The following is a 22,695-nucleotide window of genomic DNA, read 5'->3' as shown; positions in this document are numbered from 1 at the left end:
GGGGCGGGGCGGGGCGGCGGCGGCGCGCGGTGAAGAGGGCGCGCGCGGGGTGGGGGGCGGTGATGGCGGCGGCGGCGGCGGCGGCGGGTCCGCTGGTGCGGCAGTACGAGGGGGCGGCGAGGGGCCGCGGCGTGGCGGCGGCCGGCTGGCGCATCTGCCTGGCGCACCGCTTCGAGGAGCCGCGGCAGCCCTACGGCGCCGGCGACGTGCCGCTCCGCGACGCCCTGCGGCACATCGGCCTCGTCTTGCGGTATGGGGACCGGGAGCACACTGCGGGGACGGGGGCGAGGGAGGTGTCCCGGGGTGGGGGGAGCCCCTCAGGAGGCACCGGCCGTGCGCCGGTGCGCGGAGGGCAGAGTACGGCGGGTCACGGAAGGCCCCGCTCTCCGCCCCCGCCTGGCTGACGCCGGCACCGGGAGCACTGGGGCAGACTGGGTGTAGGGGCAGCACCGGGCGCTCGGGCTCCCCAAAACCGAGGAGGGCTCCGGGGTATCGTTTCGGGGGCGGGGAGGGGGTAGGATCCCCCCCACGGGGGTCGCTGCTGGTGGCCGCCCCACCTGCATCTTCCCTGGCCAGCGCCGGGTCCTCAGCCCCTGGCCTCAAGGCACCTATGTGCAGATGGAGATTAAGCTCGAGGTTAATGGGGAGGATTTTCGTTTTTTAGCAATGCTGCGGGCTGTAGCAGGTTTGGGAGCGGGGACTTCTCCCGGCTTTGCGTGAGGGTGAGCTGGAAGCAACCAGGAAAATCGCGCATGGGAAACAGCAGTGTTGTTTTAACCTTTAGCACGGCTGCTTGGGTGCTGGCGGTGTTTGTGTACCCATCGGGCTGAACACTGGAACCCATGACGGTGTCATTTATTTCCTTGCCTTTTTTTTTTTATCTCCTGCCTCCATTTTCTTGAGTTTCTTGTTGGTTTTTTTGTTTTTTGTTTTTTTTTTTAATAAGCCCTGCTCGATGCCCTTGGAGGTTGCAGCTTGCAAAGCTGGTTCCTGCAAAGCCTGATGGCGGGGCAGATAGTGGGCTGCTTCGGGATGCACAGCGTGCCCGTCTGACCTGAGACATCCCGGCGCGAGCCTGGGCATCAGGGAAGGGAGAGAGCGTGGGTTGTGCACGGGAGGTGAAGGCTGCTGGAAAAGCTGCCGTGGCGGGTTGGGGATGAGCTGAGCCTGTGGGAAAGTGTGAAGCTCTGGTGGGGTGAGCAGGGAAGAGAGGTGATCGCCTCTGTGCCGGCTTGGGGGGGACAGTCCTGGCCTGTTCTCAATGGGGCCTTGGCATGGAAGTGGCTTGTCCTAGGGAAAGCAATAAGCTAAAAGTCAAAGTACTGCCTCTCTTCCCTTGCACGAATTTAGGAGGTAATTTGATTGTCATCTCAAAAATACTCATGCAGGGCGAAGCTTCCTTGTAAGGAGGCTCCAGCCTAGAGAACGGAGGAGAGGAAGGGCCAGGGCGGCGAGAAATACCTGTGTGCATTTGAATTAAAACCTGAGGGCAGCGGTGTTGGCTGACAAAGGGCACCTAATGCAGGGATGCAAGGGAGACTGTCTGCTCCTGGCCTTGGTGGGCACCCATGTGTCGGCCCAGTGGAGGCAGACAGCTGGATGAAACCAGGGTGCTGGTGCTGCAAGAGGAGCCTGGAACTCGCTCCTGGAGCATGGCATGTGTACCTGGAACTCTGGAGCCCTGCTTATTGCCATCCCCTCTCCCAAATGACCTGTGATGAGCAGCAGCCCCTCCCTCAGGGACACCTGTGCCAGGGCTGCTCTCAAAATCTGGCATGATTTGGTGCACCAAGTGCAAAGTCACCTGGTGCAGGTGCTTGCACCTCCCAAGATGGCTGGGAGCGCCTTGGGCTTGCTGCACGTCTTTGGCTGAGAAGGTCTAGGGCCCGCAGAAGAACGAGCATGTCCTGGGTTGACATGGCATCATGTTGAGTTAAACCCCTGGCTGATGGGTGTCCTCTCCTGCAGCCCCAGCGCCTGCTGCAGTTGGTATAGGCTGGGGATGTTGAAAACCCTGGGGTGGGATTTTTGTTCATCGGGGCTGGTCAGGGTAACCCCTTTGTGGGGACACCCTCATTGGTGGGTGCTGGTGGGGCAGGAGAAGAGGGGCAGGGAGGTTCCTGCAGAGGTGGCTGGTGTCCCCTGGGAGTGGGTCACAGCACGGATCCAGAACAGCTGGGTGATGTCCAGACAGGTTTTAATTCTGCTCTAATCTCTGTGATTCTTAGAGGAGCTGGCAGGGGAAGAGTTTGTTGTTGGGGCGGCAAAACAGCTTGGGCAGTGGCTGGCTGTAAATCCCAAACGTCTCCCACTGCGTGCTCCTGGAAAAAGCTGGGTTTTGAAATCGCTTGGTCACCTCCTTTTCAACGAGCCGGGATGCCCCACCGGGCTGTGCTGCAGTTGCTCTGCCTGGCCACCTTATTTCCCATCGCCAGAAATCTGCTGGGGAAGCAGCTGGGTTGGTTCCCTGACACTGGCTTTAAAAAAAAAAAAAAAAAAAAAATTAAAAAAAAAAATCATTTCCTTGAGAGAGAAAGCATGCTGCCAAAACCTCGCCTCTGCAGCGTAAAGCTGGGGCTGTCTCGCCTGGGAGAAGAGCAGTTGCAGCAGATGTAGCTCGGAGATAGCGGCAGGGCCTGATTCAGGGCGGTCGTGCAGGACAGGCTGGTTCTGGTGGTGCCCTGGACCTCTGCGGGCAAAATGTCCTTAAGCAGCCCAATGTGAAGGTGAGTACATAGGAATGGACAGCAGGCTGTGGTCAGGTCCTGTGAGACTGCAACCTGGAGAATGTCACCCTGAGAGAGATCTGGGGACTTCAGGTATTGGTGAACAAAGGTGAACGTCCAGTGACCACGCAGCCAAAAAGACAAGTGTGGGTTGTTTTCGTTGGGGAGGAGTGTGTAGAACCAGGGGGTGTTGTGGAAGAGCCTCTCCCCCTTGCTGCCCCTGTGAAGCTGGGGGTACATGTCCTGGGGAATTAGTACCCCCGGGTACTAATTGCTCACTCATTGCCCACCACCTGGGCTTCATCCCATGTGCTGCCAGAGCAGGACAAGCTCTGAGCTCCCAGCTAGGGTGGCTTTCTCCTCTCAGCAATACAGCATTGGTGCCTGCAGGTAGCTCAGGGATGATGCCCACCGTGGGGGCTCCCATGCCCCCACCACCTTCCTAGCACCCAGGGCTGTGGAGCCACCAGTTGGGTCTTGCCTGTCTGTTTGCTGGGGGAAGTTCAACAGCTTCTTCTGGTCTGGTAGCTGATTTCCGTATGCTAATTGTCTCCATGTGGAAGATTTAACTTGAGGCGGTTCATTAGCAAAAGCCAGTCTTTTACGAGTGCCGACTGGGAGCCCAGCCCTGCTCCTCTCTCCTGGAGTGGTGCCGGCACACCCAGCTGCAGGTGTGCCCGTTTGGGTGTCTCGATTCCCAGGCCTGTGGGTGAGAAATTATCTGATGGGCCATGCCTGGCTGCACAGCTGGTGTGTGAGTGGAGGTGAATCCTTGGGATCCTGCCAGCTGTAGACAGCTAGTGTCACCTCTTCCAGGGCAAGGCTGCCCCGTGCCGTCTGCCCCTGGGGACGTGGCAGTAGGATGTGGCAGGGCTGAGTGTGACAATGGGGATGTGGAGGTTGGAAGACCAAGGCGCATATCCCCGGAGCAGCGTATGGCTTCCCTGCCTCTGCTCCCAGACCTTCCTTAGCAGGATGTGCTCTACCAGGCATGGACGTGGTGGTGGCGGTGATGGTCCTTGTGTGCATTCCCACTTCTCCATGAGCGTCTGGGAAAGCCTTCTGCCCTTGCACGACCTGGGAGCTGTGCTCTCGGGTGTTGGGAGTGCTCTGTTTTTCATGCCGTGCCCTTGCAGGCAGCTGCCTGAGCTCTGCCTGCTTGTGTCTGCTGACTGATACATGCTGCAGATGGATGCCAGGGGCTGCCACCCCATGGGCCCTGGGACACGGGTTCCTGTTGTACATCTCTACAAGAGGGGTGGCTACAATGTGTGCTGGTTACGTTGTGTGCGGTGACACTGAAGGGACAGTGACGCCTGCTCCTGTCTTCTTTCATACCTCTCTTTCCTTTGCAGATACTTCAGGTGGTGGTACAAGAAGACCCGCATAGAGAAGAAATCTGCCTTCATTGACCTCTTGTGTGCCGTTCCTCTGCAGCAGATCTATGGTCAGCCTCCAGTTTGAGTGCTGGGGTGGTGCAATCCCCAGTGTGCTGGGTGGGCAGGGATTCGCATGGGGCTGCCAAGGTGCTACAGGGTGGGGAGTGGGTCAAGGAGCTTTTGAGGTGTGGGCAGTGCTGAGGGGACCCTAGACCTGCATTGGGGGAATCCTTGAGCCAGATCCCACCATGGGGAGAAACAGGAGTGCTAATTTCTTGTGTCCTTGCCAGGGTGCCCGCTGGGCGGGATTGGGGGAGGCACCATCACCCGTGGATGGCGGGGTGAATTTTGCCGCTGGCAGCTGAACCCTGGTCTTTATCACTACGAAACGGTCATCGCCAACCAGGTAGGTGCAGCAGGGTCTGTGAGGGGTGCGAGCGGCACTGAGCAGCCTGGGCAGTTGGGGCATCTGCTCTTGGGCTCATCTCATCCCCTCCATGTGCTTCTCTCCTCCCCAGTTCACAGTGTGCCTGCGTTGCAAAGGGCAGACGGTTTACCAGCAGGTCTTGTCTGTGGAGAGACCCAGCACTCTGCAGGGCTGGAACTGGGGCTACTGTGGCCACTACGCCTTCTACCATGCCCTGTACCCCCGTGCCTGGACGGTCTATGAGCTCCCAGGGCAAAATGTAGTGCTCACTTGCCGCCAGGTTTCTCCTGTCATCCCCCATGACTATAAGGTAAGGAGGTGATGGCTCCACGCTGGTTGCAGCCTGTCCCATGGGAGCACCGGGCCACACTGCACTGCGGCAGCACAGCTCATATGGAGCAGGTTGTCAGGGATGTGGCAGAGCTGCCTGCATGGGAGGGGGAAGGGATTGGCACAGCAGAGACGGGGCTCTGCTGTGTGATGCTTGGTGTGTCCTGTGTTGGTAGCAGAAGCTTGGACCTGGTGAGTTTTTGACCCCTGGGCATTGCCTGTGTGTCCAGGGATAATGCACTAGAGGAGCTCCTTGTCCCTCCTGCCCTGCTCAGCATTGCCTGAAGACAACCAGGCTTGCCACTTTGCTAATGTTCTTTTCCCAGCCTGGTCTGTTCTGTCCTAAGACCCTGTCCCTAGTGCCAGGTGTGTAGCAGTGGGACCCTGGAAGGCTTTGCCCCTCCTGGGGCAGTTGGTGCTGGAAGGGTTATCCCTTCCTTGTGCTTAGCTCGGGCAGCTGCTTCTTTCCCTTCTGACCTGTACTTTGTGTCTTTGTACTGCTTGTTCCCTGCCTTTGGTTTTGTCCTGTGACCATCCCGGATGCTGTCCACCTGGAATGGCAGGTCCAGAGCTGTGGCCTTGCTAGCCGATGGATCCAGTGGTAGCACTTTGGGAAACCCTCAGCTTGTACTTGAGGGTTGGTTTGTCAGCTGGGTGTTCCTGAGAGTGTTTTAGCTGGCTTTTGCCTGCCATCCCCAAGGGATGAGCTGCTTATTAGCTGGTCTTTCCCAGCTGGGCTTTCCCAACATTTCCCTGTGTCTCCACTCAGCAATGCTCACAGGCAGGAGGAACCCCCACAGCAATGCGGAAGCTCGGGATGGCAGCAGAGGATGCCTCGCCGCTCCCGCACGCCGCTCCTGCTCGCTCCCAGCCTGGGGCGAGGGTGGCAGGCTGCGCTGCCGACATGCCTGACCTTCCTCTTACCCCAGCGAGACACGTGAGCCTGTATCAGCCTGTTGAGCAGACAGGCGCTGAGGCACCTGTCTGAGCCTTAAACACTGCTTTCCATCTGCGTATTGCCCGGTGTGGCATTTGCTTGCCCAGGGCTTGTGATCTGAATTTTGTTTTGCCAGCCCCCCAGAATCCCTATGCTGCTGCTCCCCAGCTTGGCAACAGACTCCAAAGCTGAGTTGTTCCTGGTGCTCTTCCTCCCGCTGCATCCCACATGGTCTCCCCAGCAGCGGGAGAAGCAATGCTCTGATGGCTGACTGTGGAGCTACCGGCACTATACGCAGAATTGTCTGTCTCTGCCAGGACTCCAGTCTGCCAGTGGGAGTGTTCATCTGGGAGGTGGAGAATGGGAGGGACGAGGACGTGGATGTCTCCATCATGTTCAGCCTGCAGAACGGCACGGGAACGAAGGAGGACAGGAGTGGAGGGCACTGGAATGAGCCCTTCGCCTTTGAGAAGGAGGGCAAGCGGGTTGCTGGAGTCCTGCTGCACCACTGCACACGCGTGAACCCCTTCACCTTTGCCATCTCTGCCCGAGAGAAGGTAAAGGGTTGGCACCCGTGGCATGGCTCCTGCAGGGGCTGGGGGGTTGTACAGCCCTGCTGAATGTGGGGATGCTGCTTCCAGGCAGGTAAAGGATGGGTGATGGTGGGCTGAGGTCGGCACTGGTCCTCAGCGCTTGCCCCACTGCCGGAGCAGAAGTGGGGCTGTGATTTCCCTGAGGGCACCCTCTTTGGGGGTGGGTGCCAGGAGAGAAGCTATGGGTGAAGCTTGCAGGACAGCAGGTGTGGAGTGAGCATTGCTCGGCAGCAAGCGGGGAGTGAGCGTGGGGTCCCACCATTGTTGGGGGGTGGGAGGGTAGGTGGGCATCCACCCCTCAAAAGTACCACCCCCGATGATGCTCTTCCCTTCCCCAGGCTGGCACAGGAGTCACCCACCTCACGGCATTCAATCCCGCGGGATCAGGTAGAGAGGTGTGGCAGGACCTCCTGCAGGACGGCAGGCTGGATTCCCCTGCCGGTGAGTCCCTCTGTCCTACGTGGGACGGGTGGATGGGGGAGCAGGTGTAACTGGTGGCCACGCTGGTCATGGGCCACAGGCCACCCAAGCAAGGGTGGATTTCCCTTCCTCCGGCCACCTCAATGCCGTTGCAAAAAAGCTCTCAGTGATGCTCTGGCTCATTCCCAGCTTTAGGCTGTATCTAAATTTTCCACTGCTTGTCACACTATCCTCACTGTGCTTCTCCAAAAGCTGTTCACACCACTTTGGGGCTGTTCTCGGTTATATTAGTTGAACAAGCCAGTACCTTGTTAGTCTGTGTAGTGTTGTGCGCTAAGTTGAGACTTCTGCTGAGTGGGTAGGGTGATGCCCAGCCACTGTCCCTGGGTTCCCATTGCCAGATCTGCAAGCTGGGCCCTGTCAGATTTATTCTGGCGGGCCTTTAGCAGTCTTTGGGGTTTGGTGCTGCCATCACTTGCTGTCCTCTTGTTACTACATCCGTTCCCTGGAGGTCTCTGGTATTCCAGTGATCCTTCTGCATCATCCTCTGTTGTCTGCTTGTTCCCTTGGCAGAAGCCTTGAAGCAGGGTGGCATCTCCCAGCCCTTGGTGCCAACCTTTTATTGTGATAAAAGGCGACCATTTGCCTAATGTCTCTGCCAGCCTTTCAACAAGGATGATGCTGACAAACTAATGATGCTGGTACTGGGCCATTGCTACATTTCTTGAAGCTTAAATTATGTAAATCGTTTACATAAATATTTCCGGAAAACTAAGTTTCCTGCCTAGATGCACTCAGAGCTCTCCAGGCTATTGGGATGTGGTTTTCCTTTGTGCATGCCAGGCATTATCATAGTAAAGATCTGTGCTGCTGTTTAAAATTTTTGCTCTAATGAGTTTACCTGGTACACATGTCAGAACCAGCGTATAATTATCCAGCCGCCTCAGGGCTTTTCTTAAATACGGGTGCAGTCCAAGCATCCTGCAAAAAGCTGGAAATGATGACTGTCACTAGAAAGTCACAGTGTCTCTGAGTGCGGTGCAGTTACAAAGTCATGGGGTGCTCCTTTCCACTTGTGCCAGGTGGCTTTTCCTGCCTGATTTGTTCTTCTGCTTTGATGACTGACTTTTTTTTTTTTTTAACCCCTCCGCCCACAGCAGGTATTTTTTTCCTGCTTGCAAAAAGCAGTTACTCACGTGCGGTAATGTCATCCCTTACAACCTGGAGGGTACATCCTCAAGGGTTGTAAGGGGGCTGGGTCATGCCTGAATAGTCTTGTTGCACTTGGGGTGTGTGGGAGCATCAGTCACACCCCTCCATAGGACTTCCTTGGTCACTTGTGAATATTATTTTTATCTTTTTTTTTTGTCCCGGCAGGTAAAAGCAGCCCGACAGAGAAGGGGGAGGTGACGGCGGCGGCAGTGTGTGCCAGCTGCAGGGTGCCTGCCCACGGGCACAGGACACTGGAGCTAGCCCTGGCTTGGGACATGCCCTGCATTCACTTTGGGTCCAAGGAGAAGCTGCATCTCAGGTGAGTGGGTTGTCTCTAGTGGGGCTTCCCTCATGTCCCCAAAGCCCCCTTCTCCCTACCTCCAGGCTTGAATGTTGCCTGGGGAGCCTGTCCCACCCGTTCCCTGCGGCCACAGCCCTGCCAACACATGAAGAGAGACCCTCTCCCCAGCCCCCCTGCTCCTCGACACCCTTGCACTAGGTCCAGCCGCTCTCCCGTGGCCGGGTGGGCTTTGCAGCCAGAGCCCGCAGCGTACTCACCAAACCCCCCCCTCGGCAGGCGGTACACCCGGTTTTTTGGTAGCGGAGGCGATGCCGCTCCTGCCTTGTCCCATCACGCCCTGACACACTATGAGGAGTGGGAAAAGAAGATCGAAGAGTGGCAGAAGCCCATCCTGGAGAACAGGTAGGGTCGTTGGGAACACCTTCCCGGTGGCCTCCTGGGGCTGGTCGGAGCAGGAGCATCACCACCTCGGCTGCTGTGGTTGAGGTTCCCCTCTTGCCTGCAGCCAGCTGCCTTCCTGGTACAAGTCGGCCCTCTTCAATGAGCTGTACTTCATGACGGATGGGGGGACCATCTGGGTAGAGCTGCCCCCGGACTGCTGTGCTGAGGACCTGCAGGGGCCAGCGGGGGCTGGCCTCTCCCACCTCCTCCCTGTCCTGCGGGAGTACGGAAGGTTTGCTTATTTGGAAGGTAACTTGCAGGGACGTCGTGGATAGTCCCAACTCAGCCCCTTCCCTTTGCTGTCACCAGGTGTTTTTAACCTGTGGTGGGGATGGTTTTCATGCCCTGATGGGTAGGGAGCAAAACCCCTTGCAGGACCAAGCCCTGTAGGATATGGCATGAGGTCTTCTCCAGACCCTTGGATAACATATGTAGAAAAAAATAAAACCCTACTTCTAACGGGAGCCCCTGCCTCTACTGGGAAAGAGCCTGCCCTCTTGGGCCATGTGGGAGGGAGGACCTGCCTGTCCTTTGCCCTCCCTGTGGCAGGTCTCCCATCCATCACCATCTCCCTGGTCCTTCCAGGCCAGGAATACCGGATGTACAACACCTACGATGTCCATTTCTACGCCTCCTTTGCCCTCGTCATGCTGTGGCCAAAGCTGCAGATCAGCCTGCAGTATGACATTGGTGAGTAACCCAGCAGACCCTGGCTTGATGCCTGCTGATGTCTTCACCTAGGGAAGGGATGGAGGATTTGGGACAGCATCTGCCACATAAATCTGTGCCATGGAGCCAGCATCCCTCTCTGACTCCTCTGCTGGGACCAGGACTTGCAAATCCCCAAAGCTGCTGCCTCTCAGCATCTCTCTGCCCAGCACTGGGATGCCTTCTTGCCGCACTGGGGGTGCACAGCTGGCTCTGCCTGCCCTGGGGTAGTCCCTTGCTCCTACCAGCTCTCTCCATGCCCCTTGCAGAGGAGAAGCATTGGAGCTCCTTGCAGACCATGTTACTTTAGGTGGGCTTGGAGGCTGCTCGGTGGTAGCCTGATCGGTGACGGAGCACAGCAGGGCTGAGCCCACTGGGCTTCCCTCCCAGCCCTGGGTGCTGCCACCACCTTGCCTAAGCAGGTGGTGACAGTTGCGTCTGCCTTGCTGAGGGGAGACTGCGAACAGCCTGGTGTCCCCTCAGGCCCTTTGCAGAGGGCTGTGATCAGGACCGGTGGCCCTGCCTGTGCCTGTTCTTGGAGCTTGCTGCTGCAGTGCCTGCTGCCTTTCTAATGTCTCTTGTTCTGTGTCCTCTCCAGCTGTCACTGTGCTGAATGAGGATGTCCAGCCCCGGCAGTACTTGATGTGTGGTCAGACAGCCCAGGTGAAGCTGAAGAACGTGGTGCCTCATGATATTGGGGACCCAGGTGAGGGGTCTAGAGGGCAGAGGGGGTGCAGGGCTGCTCACACGGCTTTCTCAGGGTAATTAACTCCCAAGCTGTGGCAAACATCCCATCTGGGAATGAAAAGCTTGGATGGTTTGGGGTGGATGAAGACCATGATGCGTGGAGCTTGTACAGGGGAGGCAGGCGGAAGCAGAGCAGTAGCTCTGCTTGTACTCTGCCCTGGTGAGGCCCCACCTCAAGTGCTGTGTCCAGTTTTGGGCCGCTTGCTACAAGAAGAACATCAAGGCACTGGAGCGTGTCCAGAGAAGGGCAACGAAGCTGGTGAGGGCTCTGGAGCACAAGTTTTATGAGGAGCAGCTGAGGGAGCTGGGGGTGTTCAGCCTGGAGAAAAGGAGGCTGAGGGGAGACCTTATCGCTCTCTGCAACTGCCTGAAAGGAGGGTGTAGCGAGGTGGGGGTCGGTCTCTTCTCCCAAGTAACAAGTGATAGGACAAGAGGAAATGGCCTCAAGTTGTGCCAGGGGAGGTTTACATTGAATATTAGGAAAAGTTTTTACCCTGAAAGGGTTATCAAGCATTGGAACAGGCTGCCCAGGGAAGTGGTGGAATCGTCATCCCTGGAGGTATTTAACAGACCAGGAGATGTAGCGCTTAGAGACATGGTTTAGTGATGGTTTTTGTCAGTGTTAGGTTGATGGTGGGACTCGATCTGAAAGGTCCCTTCCAGCCTAGGCAATTCTGTGAAGCATAGTGGGAAGGCTGCTCTCACTAGAGGTGGCACAGGGTGCAACAAATGGATTTAGTGCTGTTTGATCATGGCACCCTCGGGACCTTCCCCCTGGGCGGGAGAGGGGACGTTCGTTGCTGTCTGCCTTGCTGCATCCACTCTGTCCTTGCTCAGATGACGAGCCGTGGCAGCGTGTCAATGCCTACCTGATGCATGACACAGCCGACTGGAAGGACCTCAACCTGAAGTTTGTGCTGCAGGTGTACCGCGACTACTACCTGACCCACGACTCCCTGTACTTGCGGGACATGTGGCCAGTCTGCCAGGTACTGGGAGGACACCAGACAGTGGGCCATTCCTCCCTTCACGCTTCCCTCGGGAGCTGTGCGACATCCCAAGAGGATGGATGCTCCCAAGCAGAGCATGAGGGGCAGCCAGGATGGAGAGGCTGTGTGACCGTCTTCTGCCTCTCCCACAGGCTGTGATGGAGTCGGAGCTGAAGTTTGATACGGATAACGATGGGCTCATCGAAAATGGGGGCTTTGCTGACCAGACATACGATGCGTGGGTGGTAAATGGAGCCAGGTGAGCAAGAGAGGCAGGTGGGGGTTGGAGATGGGAATTGTGGTCGGTGGATGGGCACAGGGCTCCATGCAACCCGTGGGGTGTCACGCATTGCTGACACTGCTCTCCTTTTGCTCCGTCAGCGCATACTGTGGCGGGCTGTGGCTGGCAGCTGTCTGCACCATGTGCAAGATGGCAGAGGTGCTCGGGGATGCTGAGATCCAGCAGAAATACACAAACATCCTCAGCAAGGGCAAGGAGGCGTTTGAGAGGATGCTCTGGAATGGTGGGTGCTCCCTGGTGGGGAGCCACACTTGGCTGGCCATGTGTCTTTTTGGGAGGGGGACAGCTTCTCTTTGGGTCATGGAGCCTTGCAGGGGATGGGGAAGGAGGGGAGACGCCGTCCCTCCAAGCGGAGGGGAAGGCGCGAGTGCCAGGGAGGGAACAGAAATGATATGGTGGTTTGGGAAAGGAAAGAGAGGAGAACCTTCTGGAAAAAGCTGCCATGCTCCTGCCTAATGGAGTGGAGTGTGGCGACAGCACATGTGAGCTAGGGTTCTAAACTACGGATTTTAAACTGTGTCCTGCCTTTTTTTTTTTTCTCCAGGAAAATACTACAACTATGACAGCAGTGGGAGCAACACCTCCGTCAGCATCATGTCAGACCAGTGTGCCGGGCAGTGGTTTCTTGGGGCTTGTGGTCTGGGCCAAGGGGAGTTTGAGGTAAGAGAAGGACCAGCCTGGTGTAGGGTGGGGTGAGACAGGACCTGCACCTGGAGGAGAGCAGCAGGGCGGGCATGTGGTATGGCTTAAGCGTTAGGGGCTGGTGCGGGGTGCAACCTGCCTCAAACCAAAATCTGCTCATGGAGAGGCTATGCGGCAAGGGTGTGTAACCATGGTCAGCTCTGGTACACTTGGAGGAAGGTCTCACTGGGTTTTGCTCTTGGCAAGGTGCTATTTATTTAAAAAAGGGAGAAAAAAAGTGTATGAAACTTTCCATGTGTTATTTGCTGCCTAGTTGAAAGTCCTAAATGAATATCCGGGGGAACTGAAGGCTTATTTGGGGACCTAGAGACTGTTGCTCTTCAGTTGCAAGAGAAGAATTGGCTGAAGATTCACTCCTTTTGTCTGATGGGATGGTGAGAGCAGCTGCTGGTGGTGCAATACCTGGAACAGAGCTGGGAAGTGGAGAGACATCGTATGGATTATTTATGACCCATAGGCAGTTGTCAGAGCAAAGCTCTCTGTGGTGGCGATGGACAGGCAAATGCTTTGTGTGACTGAAGGAAGGAATGGCTCTTTGCTGTGTGAGGGTGATGGACCATCTTGCTGCCACTTGGTACCAGAGGGGACCTTCAGGTGACCTTTCCCAGGAGCAGCTTGTACTAAACACCTCAGACTTTTTTTGCTGAAAGTGGCAGTCTGCTGGCTGGTGAGCTTTGAGCCCACTGGAGGTAGGACTGGTGAACTCCTTTTCTCTTCTGTTACTATGACCCTGGAGGGTTTGTGGTTTGTTTTTTTTTTTTTTTTTTTTTTTTTCCCCCCCCCCTGTATTTTGATCCCTTGCCTGGCTGGCAGCACTCCTGTTTGTAACCTCATTAACGCACTCCTGCTGCGCACACAGCTCAGTAATGAAATGCAAAATAGGAAAAGCTTGTGACCCCAGTCCTGAAGAAACTCTGCCCTGAAACCTTCTGCCAGAGACGGCTACCTCACACCACCCCTCTGCTGACTCCTCTTGCCTAACAGCGCTGGGGCTTATCTGCAGAGCCACACTGGGAAAAATGACTGTGTCAGATGCTCGGCTTTAGTGTAGATAAGAGATCTGCTGCCTTTTCTTTGAGTCTACAGAAGCTGTCTGGTTGGACTGCCCAGCCTACCTTGGCAAGCTCCTGCCTGGTGTCATCACACCTCCCACTTCCCCTGGCTCTGGTGGCCCCAGGCTGGCAAGAAAGGTCTGGCACGTCATCCCTGGGCTGTGCTGATGAGCTGGCAGCTGCCTGGCTTTTCCCTTTCTTGCAAGTAGATGTCATCATTGCTCCATGAAATTGTTCCTGATCTTGGTCACCCTGCAAAAGTTCTTGTTATGGCTTTCTTACCATTAGGTGGGTGTGGGACGGAGACCAGCCAGCCCTCCCCTTGCAACATCACTGGGTCTTGAGCTTTTGCTTTTCCTACCACAGCAGTGACTTCTGCTGCACTGACACTTCCTAGATTCATTGCCAATAATGAAAGCACGGCAAAAGCTTTATTTACGTTCAGCTGTATACAGAGGCTTCTCTACTTAATGCAGCCCTCGCTGCATTGCTGCTTTACTGCATTTTGTTTGGCTGGCAGGTGTTTTCATGCTCAGATGGGTTTGGTTGGGCTTGGAGTTTTTTGTTTGTGGGATTTCTTTTTTCTTTTTCTGTTTTTTCTTTTTTTGGCAAGAGCTTACTCCAGCATGATAATTCAGTCTGTTCTCAAAACTGTTTTGACCTCTTGACCTTGGTTCGTTGAAGAACACTTTTGGTTTTTCTTTTTTTCCCCCCTCCTTTTATTGCATGGGAAAGGTTTTTACTTTCTCCTGGTGTTTTTCTGAAATGGCTGTCTGTCTGGTGTTGGTTTGACCTCAGATGGCAACAAAGAACCAAGTGGCTGCTGTCTCCAATTCCCCCCTCTGCTAGGAAGAATTGGAAGGAAAAGGCAAAACTCATGGGTTGAGATAGAGGCAGTTTAACAGAACAGCAAACGGAACAAGAAAACAATAACACAGATAGAGGAATACACAAACACCATTGCGGTACCACAGCCCACTCCCAAGCACTTCACACCCCCTCCCCTGGCAGCTCCCAGATGGGACAGAGACTGGATGGAGACTGGGCATGCGGAGCCTGGGGAGAATTAACTCTATCCCTGCCAGAACCAGGATATTATCCACCCCTCATTCCATACCATCTATGTCATGCCCAGATCTTACAAGCTGCAATGAACTGCCACCACTTTCCCCTGTCTTATAGATATGTACATACATATCTATAAGACACACATATATATATGTATTTACATGTATATTCATACAGATATAATGCCCTTAGTCTGTGGGCTATCCCTCCAAAATGTTCATTGAGTTCATTTAATCCATGGCTTTGGGCTCCATCTGTCAGAACAGTCTCTCGGGCAGGTGAGATGCTGTGTGGTGCTGGACTGTTGCATGCTGTATTTTCGGAGCTTGCAGCAGGTGTACCTGGTGCGGCCCATGCCCACGGTCCATGGGCTGAAGGTGTAGATCTCAAGGAAGTTGCTGGGCGCCAGCTGCTGAGGTCAGTTCTGATCCCATCACCGCTGTGTTTTACTTGGTTTTTCATCAAAGTCCATCTGTCCTTAACTTGGGTGATTCTTGCTGTAGTACAACTGATAGCAATTATAGTTACGAGGACATACAGTGTCAGGGTTATTTAGCAATTATCATCACATGATTTGATCCCTTGGCTATTCTCATCCAAAATCAGATCCCCATGAGGTACACATCGGACCTCCCCATCCTTCCGCATCACCCACCAAGTGCACCCAGGTTCCTTGGGCAAAAGCAATCCCACGGATGGGTTTGCCTTTGCCTGAGGCAGGACTAACCCAGACTGTCTTCCCTAACACATTCTTCATGTGCACTACAGGCACTTTATCCCCTTCTACGGTACGTGGAAGTTTTGATTTGGGCAGGGCCAGCTCGATTGTTAGATCCCCTGGTGTTAACTAGCCAGGTAGCTTTTGCTGAATGTGTGTCACGGTGTTTTAAAGTCCCACCACCCGTTGCTCTCAGTGTAGTTTTTAACAGTCCATTGTATCGTTCTATCTTCCCAGAGGCTGGGGCGTGATAGGGGATGTGATACACCCACTCGATACCATGCTCTTTGGCCCAGGTGTCTATAAGGCTGTTTCAGAAATGAGTCCCGTTGTCCGACTCAGTTCTCTCTGGGGTGCCATGTCGCCACAGGACTTGTTTTTCAAGGCCCAGGATAGTGTTCCAGGCAGTGGCATGGGGCACAGGGTATGTTTCCAGCCATCTGGTGGTTGCTTCCACCATTGTGAGCATGTGGCGCTTGCCTTGACGGGTTTGTGGGGGTGTGGTATAATCAATCTGCCAGGCCTCCCCATATTTATATTTCAGCCATCGTCCTCCATACCAAAGAGGCTTTAACAGCTTGGCTTGCTTGATTGCAGCGCATATCTCACCTTCATGGATGACCTGTGCAATAGCGTCCACAGTCAAGTCCACCCCTCGGTCACGAGCCCATCTATATGTCTCATCTCTTCCTTGATGGCCTGAGGAGTCATGGGCCCACCGAGCTATGAATAGTTCACCCTTATGTTGCCAGTCCAGATCCACCTGAGCCACTTCAATCCTAGCAGCCCGATCCACCTGCTGGTTGTTCTGATGTTCCTCAGTGGCCCGATTCTTGGGTACGTGGGCATTTACGTGACCAGATTCTCTATCTAGGCAGCAATATCTTGCCACAGTTCGGCAGCTCAGATGGGTTTGCCACTGCGCTGCCAGTTGCCCTGCTTCCATTGCTGTAGCCACCCCCACAGAGCATTTGCCGCCATCCATGAACCAGTATATTGATAAAGTACTGGCCGTTTTTCTCACTTGGCAATGTCCAAAGCCAGCTTGAATGGCTTTCACCTCTGCAAACTGGCTTGATTCACCTTGTCCTTCACTGGCTTCTGCAATATATCATGTAGGACTCCACACAGCAGCCTTCCACTTTCGATGCTTTCCCACAATCCGGCAGGACCCATCAGTGAGCAGGGTAGATTTCTTCTCATTTTCTGGCAGCTTATTATATTGTGGGGCCTCTTCCATATGTGTCACTTCCTCCTCTGGTGACATTCCAAGTTCCTGGGCGACTGGGGTTTCCCATTCGAGTTCACTGTGTGATCAGTGTAATCCACTTGCTCCATGAAGCATCAGTTGCATGATGTGTGGTGGGATCCAGCCCAGCACCGGCAGTTGAGGTGCTAAGAGGAGCTGTGCTTCTGTACCAACCACTTCCGAAGCAGCTCAAACCCCTTCATATGCTGCCAATATCTCCTTTTCTGTTGGACTATAGTGGGCTTTGGATCCTCTGTATCCCCGACTCCAAAACCCTAGGGGTCGACCTCGAGTCTCCCCTGGTGCTTTCTGCCAGAGGCTCCAGGTGGGACCGTTCTCCCTGGCTGTGGTGTAGAGCACATTTTTAACATCTTGTCCTGCCCAGACTGGCCCCAGGGCCACTGCATGGACTATTTCCTGCTTGATTTGTTCAAAAGCTGCTTGTTGCTCAGGACCCCATTTAAAATCGTTCTTCTTCCAGGTTACTTGATACAGAGGGCTTGCAATTAGACTGTAATCTGGGATATGCATTCTCCAAAAACCCACAATGCTTGTGTTTCCTTTTTACTAGTTGGTGGAGACATAGCTGCTATTTTGTTGATCATATCCATTGGGATCTGATGGCATCCATCTTACCATTTTATTCCTAAAAACTGTATCTCCCGCGCAGGTCCCTTGACCTTGCTTCTTTTTATGGCAAAACCAGCTTTCAGAAAGGATTTGAACTGTTTTATTCCCTTTCTCAAAAACTTCTTCTGCGGTGTTTCCCCGTACAATGATATCATCAATGCATTGCAGACGTTCCGGAGCTTAACCCCGTTCCAGTGCAGTCTGGATCAGTCCATGGCCAATGGTGGGGCTGTGTTTCCACCCCTGGGGCAGTCAATTCCAGGTGTACTGGATGCTCCTCCAAGTGAAAGCAAACTGTAGCTTGCACTCTGCTGCCAAAGGGATTGAGAAGAATGCATTCGCTATATCAATCGTGGCATACCACTTGGCTGCCTTGGACTCCGGTTCATACCGCAGTTCTAGCATGTCCGGCACAGCAGCACTCAGTGGTGGCATGACTTCATTCAGGCCACGATAGCCTACAGTTAGCCTCCACTCTCCATTAGATTTTTTGCACTGGCCATATGGGACTGTTAAAGGGTGAGCGAGTCTTGCTGATCACTCCTGGAACCTCTAGTTGATGAACGAGCTTGTGGATGGGAATCAGAATCTCGGTAAGGGCAATATTGCTGCTGATGCACCGTTGTGGTAGCAATCGGGCATCTGTTGTTCTTCAACCTTCAACAACCCCACAACAGAAGGGTCCTCTGAGAGACCAGGCAAGGTAGACAACTGTTTAACTTCCTCCATCTCCAAGGCAGCTATGCCAAAGGCCCACCAGTACCCTTTTGGGTCCTTAAAATACCCTCTCCTGAGGTAATCTGTGCCAAGGATGCATGGAGCCTCTGGGCCAGACACAATGGGATGCTTTTGCCACTCATTCCCAGTTAGGCTCACTTCTGCCTCCAGTACAGTCAACTCTTGGGATCCCCCTGTCACCCCAGAAATACAAATGGGTTCTGCCCCTCTATAGCTTGATGGTATTAGAGTGCACTGTGCACCCATGTCCACTAGAGCCTTATACTCCTGTGGGTCTGATGTGCCAGGCCATCAAATCCACACCGTCCAATAAACCTGGTTGTCCCTTTCCTCCACCTGGCCGGAGGCAGGGCCCCTCTAATACTGGTCATAGTATCCGTTACTCACTTCTTGCAGAAATGACTTGGAAGTTCCTTCAAGAGGATCAGAAGCAAGATCAGGCCTTCTGCTCTGGAAACTGGGGCGGCACTTTTCCTGGAGGGATCCCCTTTTGTGGTTGTCCTTCCTTGCAACTCCTGTACCCCTGTCCGCAGGGTCGAAGTAGGTTGTCCATCCCACTTCCTCATGTCCTCCCTGTGGTCACGCAGGTAGAACCACAGGGTGCCTCGTGGTGTGTACCCTCTGTACTCGCTCTCTTGAGTGGGGAAATGCCTGCTTCTAATAGCTGAGATGCTGGCCCGCACAGGTGGGGAGTAGGACATATTCTTTTCAAGTTGGTGGACTTTCTGGGACAGTTTCTCTACAGTTGAGATGAGTGGCGAAGAGAGACTTGCTTCATATCGCCAGAGCCGGCCAGCCACCTCATCCACCATTGGTCGCTCTTCACCTTTCCATTACTGCCAGTGAGTTGGCATATGATGATGGTGTGCTCCATACAAACTTCTGCCACATAGGCCCTTGTGTATTGGACCTCATCGGGGTCTGTGGGTAACTGTGTGTTGCCCAGGTCATAGTAAATCATCTCCTGCACAGCTAATTCTCTCAGGTATGGGATACCTCTTTCCATGGTAGCCCACTTGCTTGGGTGACATACAACATCTTCACTGAAGGAGTACCTCTCCCTCACGCCTGACAGGAGTCGTTTCCAGAGGCTGAGGGCTTGGGTCTTCTTTCCAATTGCCTTGTCAATGCCGCCTTCCCTAGACAGGGATCCCAGCTGCCTGGCTTTCCTACCCTGTAATTCCAGGCTACTGGCCCCGTTATCCCAGCACCGGAGCAGCCAGGTGACAATGTGCTCGCCTGAAAGTCGGCTGAAATCTTTTCTTGTATCCTGCAGCTCACTTGAGGGGTGTGGGTGACTATCTCTGGCTCTGCCTTGGCCCCTTGTGCTCGTGATGGCCCTGGTTCATCGTCATCCCTTACTAAGCGAACTGATTTCTTCATGTGCTGCTGCTTCTCTATGGGGGCAACTGGCACGGGTTGGTTCCCTGGTTCAGACACGGTGTCTGTCGCAGGGGTTGGAGTAGCTGCAGTGACTGCCGCAGGGGTTGCAGTACCCGCAGTGCCTGTCGGTCTGGTTTACATGTCTTCCTGCTGAGGGTGCCGCGTAACACTGAGCAGTGCCTGGGAGATACCGGCCAGGGCCCAGCACAGTGCGGGGAGTTGTGCCTCTCTAGCATAGCCACAGCATTTTCCCTTCGGATATTCTACTACTCTATCAGGGTCCTGTAATTGTTCAGGGGTGAAGTCCCAGACCATGGGAGGTGAGAAGTTCTCTAGGTACCTGCCCATGCTCTCCCACATGCCGTGCCACCCCTGACTATCCAGCCTCGGGGCAGATCTCTGGGCGGTAGTCTTAAATGGTTGTTTAACCCAAAGCAAGGTCTGGAACACATTCACGAGACATAACACTAGGAAGGTGCTGGTTTGAGCATCCCAAAGATATTCAGAATTCTCAAAAGCTGTGGTACCTGGCCTGAATGAGAAAAGGGAGGCAAAAGAGCTGGGGAAAGTGTGTCGTCCCCCCCCCGCCTTTTCCCCCACAGACTGGGTGTAATTATTAATAAAGTTCTGAGAGACGGTGCCCAATGTACGGGCAGGACAGCAACACCACATAAACACCCCAAAATAACCGTCTGAACAGTGATGTTATCATATCATAAGGTGATATCACACAGGACAGCAAAATAATAATCCTGATCCTTCTCCCAGAGGTGATAAACAGCAGCGTGGGGAGTACATAAGCCGTATAGGAATTTACATAATACAGCCACGAGAACAAACTGAGCAAGGTGGTGACCAGCGACTATTTACCTAAGATAATAAATGCACACAACAAACTCGTTTTTACAAGCTCTACTTGCATTTTGTCGTTATCTCAACCCTTCAAGGCCCACATGGGGCACCAAAAAGGACTGTTGTGGTTTGGCCTCAGACGGCAACAAAGAACCACGTGCTGCTCTCTCAAATTCCCTCCAGCCTGGGGAAGAATCGGAAGAAAAAGGCAGAACTCGTGGGTTTAGAGGCAGTTTAACAGAACAGCAAAGGGAACAAGAAAACAAAAACACCGATAGAGGGATGTACAAACACGATGACGGTACCATTATTGACTTCCTGGGAGTCTTTAACTTTCACTTGGGATAAAAGTTTCAAATTTCTCCTACCAGATGCAGAACACCTTCAGACATCTTGTGCATCTCAGTCTGACCTCTTCATCCCCAGGTGCCCCTTCTCTCATCTCAAATTACCTTTGGTACAGGCCACAAACTATTGCATCACCACCTGATTACAAAATTGGAAGGATTAAAGTCCTTTGGAAATCACTCAAAACTAAGTGTTGTTTTTGGGTTTCCCCTGAGCTGAGGCTGATTTTTTTTTCTTTTTCTTTCCCCAAGATTCCCAGCATTTACCCAAACAAACTTACTAGTATCCACAACATTCACCTTGCATCACCACCTGGTTACAAAATTGCAAGTTTTAAAGTCCTTTGGAAATCACTCAAAACTGAGCCTTGTTTCATTTTTGTCCTGAGCTGAAGCTGATTTTTTTTTTTTCTTTTCACAAGATTCCCAGCATTTACGGAAACAAACCTACCAGTATCCACAACACTCACTTTGCAGCTGCAGGATGTATTCCAATGTCATCAGACTGACTTTGACGTAATCTTTCCCTTTGGCAGGAAGATACCTCCAGCCTGATCCCAGACCACCCTTTGGCCACTTCTGGCCAGCGTCCCGTCTCTTGTAGGCCTTGCAATGCCTCTGGTAGCTGGTGCAAATGGGCTGAGAGAACAGCACGGCGCTTTTACCAGAAGAAAGTCTGGGCCTCAGATACCTGTTAGCCTGAGAAACGAGCAGTGGTGAACATAAACCAAGATGAGGATGGTGGCGTTGGCCAGGTCTCCAAAGCAAACTGCCAAGAGATGTGGGGGGTTGGGCCAGTGACTGAAGGTGAGGCACACTAGCTGGGTGAGCTATCAGCCTCCCTAGGAGGAAGGTGCAATGAGTTTCCCCTCTTTTCTGTTGAGCAACTGCTTTAGCTGTGTTATTTTGTTTTGTTTTGGTTTTGGTTTTGTCCCTTCGGGGAAAGAGGCTTTTTAACTTCCTCTTGTTATTTTCCTGCAGTGGCTATTTGCCTAGCGAGCACTGTTGACCTCTTCCAAATGGAAAATTTAACCCTGCTCCCTGCAGACCCAGCCTGAGGGGTCTGTGTGACGTGAGGGCTCTCTCTCTCTCTCTACGCAGGTTTTCCCCAAGAGTCATGTTGTCAGTGCGCTCAAGACCATCTTTGAGAAGAATGTCATGAGCTTTGCTGGTGGCACCATGGGAGCGGTGAATGGCATGACACCCGACGGGGTGCCGGACACCTCCAGCGTGCAGTCCAACGAGGTGTGGATCGGTGTGGTCTACGCCTTGGCTGCCACCATGATCCAGGAGGTGAGTGGTGCTGCTGCACCCCTTGGCACGTGCCGTCTTCTTGCCACTCTGTGGATGGGCTGATGGTTGTCTTCCCTCTGCCGCAGGGCCTGGTGGAGGAAGGCTTCCATACAGCGGAAGGCTGCTACCGGACAGTTTGGGAACGGCTGGGAATGGCTTTCCAGACACCAGAGGCCTACAGGGAGAAGAAAGTCTACCGCTCGCTGGCTTACATGCGGCCCCTTAGCATCTGGAGCATGCAGCTGGCCTTGGAGCGCAGAGCCGGCCGGTCACCAGTACCCCCGCAGCCCCCCCAGGTCCCCATCCACCCTTGAGCCTGGTGGCAGTGAGCAGGGCAGCGGGTGCACCATGGGGATGGGGAGAGCGGGGGCCTCAGCTGGTGGGCAGGGACCCTTCCCTCCCCCTCTTTGATAATACTCACATTGCTGTTTTCCTTCCCTACCTCCACTACACGCCCTTCACCTCAGGGGGCTTCCAGCCACCGATACTAATCATGAGGGGGGACCAGAGATGTGGGTGTCTCCTCTCAGGGAGGAGCAGGGTGGGGTAAAAGAGGTGCTGCTGGAGCCTGTGCCTCCCCTTCCCCATCGCTCAGGGCTTGCACAGCCTGCAGGACCCCCAGCCATCGTCCACTGGAGCTGGTACCTTGCCCAGGAGCACAGGAGACCTCTCTCCTGCAGTCAGCAGTCTGGGTAAGGTGGGAGCTGGCCTGCAGGGCCAAAAAAAAAAACGAAACCCATGTGGGTGTATGTGTGTGTGAGGACATTGGACTGGTGCACGCAGGCACATGGGTGCTGTAGTTGTCCCTCTCTTGTGTGACATTGCAAATGCAGACTGGCTCTGCCCCAGGGTGCCAGCCCCAGGAGAGCCTGTGGCAGATACAATCCCCAGGGGAGCCCCGGCTCCCCAGCCCGTGACAATCGGAGCCCAAGCAGCATGTCCTGGTCTGGTACCGTGGCACCCCTCCCTGCTGGCGCCGGAGGCGGGTGGCGGAGCACATTTTAGGGGATGAATCATTTTAAGTTCTTAATAAAGTTGTCTAGCTGTCACTCCTTTCTGCATGTCTTCTTTGCCACAGGGGCAAGGTGGAGGAAGGAGCCCCTGTTGCTCCCCATTTTCTTCCTCCTCTGCCATGGAGGGCTGGGGATGCAG

The 22,695-nt window shown here is 54.2% G+C and overlaps 1 protein-coding gene across 1 annotated transcript; it reads left to right on the top strand.

Moving 5' to 3' along the window:
- Nucleotides 1–57: 57 nt before the first annotated feature.
- Nucleotides 58–22,585, top strand: GBA2 (glucosylceramidase beta 2). The gene is made up of 17 exons (XM_054185367.1): nucleotides 58–250; nucleotides 4,082–4,173; nucleotides 4,396–4,511; nucleotides 4,624–4,842; nucleotides 6,117–6,356; nucleotides 6,731–6,833; nucleotides 8,190–8,343; nucleotides 8,602–8,727; nucleotides 8,831–9,015; nucleotides 9,352–9,456; nucleotides 10,073–10,180; nucleotides 11,059–11,210; nucleotides 11,363–11,469; nucleotides 11,592–11,734; nucleotides 12,056–12,171; nucleotides 21,352–21,543; nucleotides 21,630–22,585. The coding sequence occupies exons 1-17, from the start codon at nucleotides 63–65 to the stop codon at nucleotides 21,855–21,857; spliced, it is 2,574 nt and encodes an 857-aa protein (XP_054041342.1). The 5' UTR covers nucleotides 58–62; the 3' UTR covers nucleotides 21,858–22,585.
- Nucleotides 22,586–22,695: the final 110 nt, after the last annotated feature.

Source organism: Rissa tridactyla, chromosome Z, assembly GCF_028500815.1.
Source record: "Rissa tridactyla isolate bRisTri1 chromosome Z, bRisTri1.patW.cur.20221130, whole genome shotgun sequence".
NCBI lineage: Eukaryota > Metazoa > Chordata > Aves > Charadriiformes > Laridae > Rissa > Rissa tridactyla.
Note: the sequence above shows the minus strand (reverse complement) of the source record. Positions and strands in the feature narration are given on the sequence as shown.

Bases quoted from the DNA above. Each gene is read 5' to 3' on its own strand.
- GBA2 (XM_054185367.1), top strand. From the start codon at position 63: ATGGCGGCGGCGGCGGCGGCGGCGGGTCCGCTGGTGCGGCAGTACGAG. The intron at 251-4,081 runs GTATGGGGACCG...TTTCCTTTGCAG, and splicing joins CACATCGGCCTCGTCTTGCG to ATACTTCAGGTGGTGGTACA. The intron at 21,544-21,629 runs GTGAGTGGTGCT...CCTCTGCCGCAG, and splicing joins CTGCCACCATGATCCAGGAG to GGCCTGGTGGAGGAAGGCTT.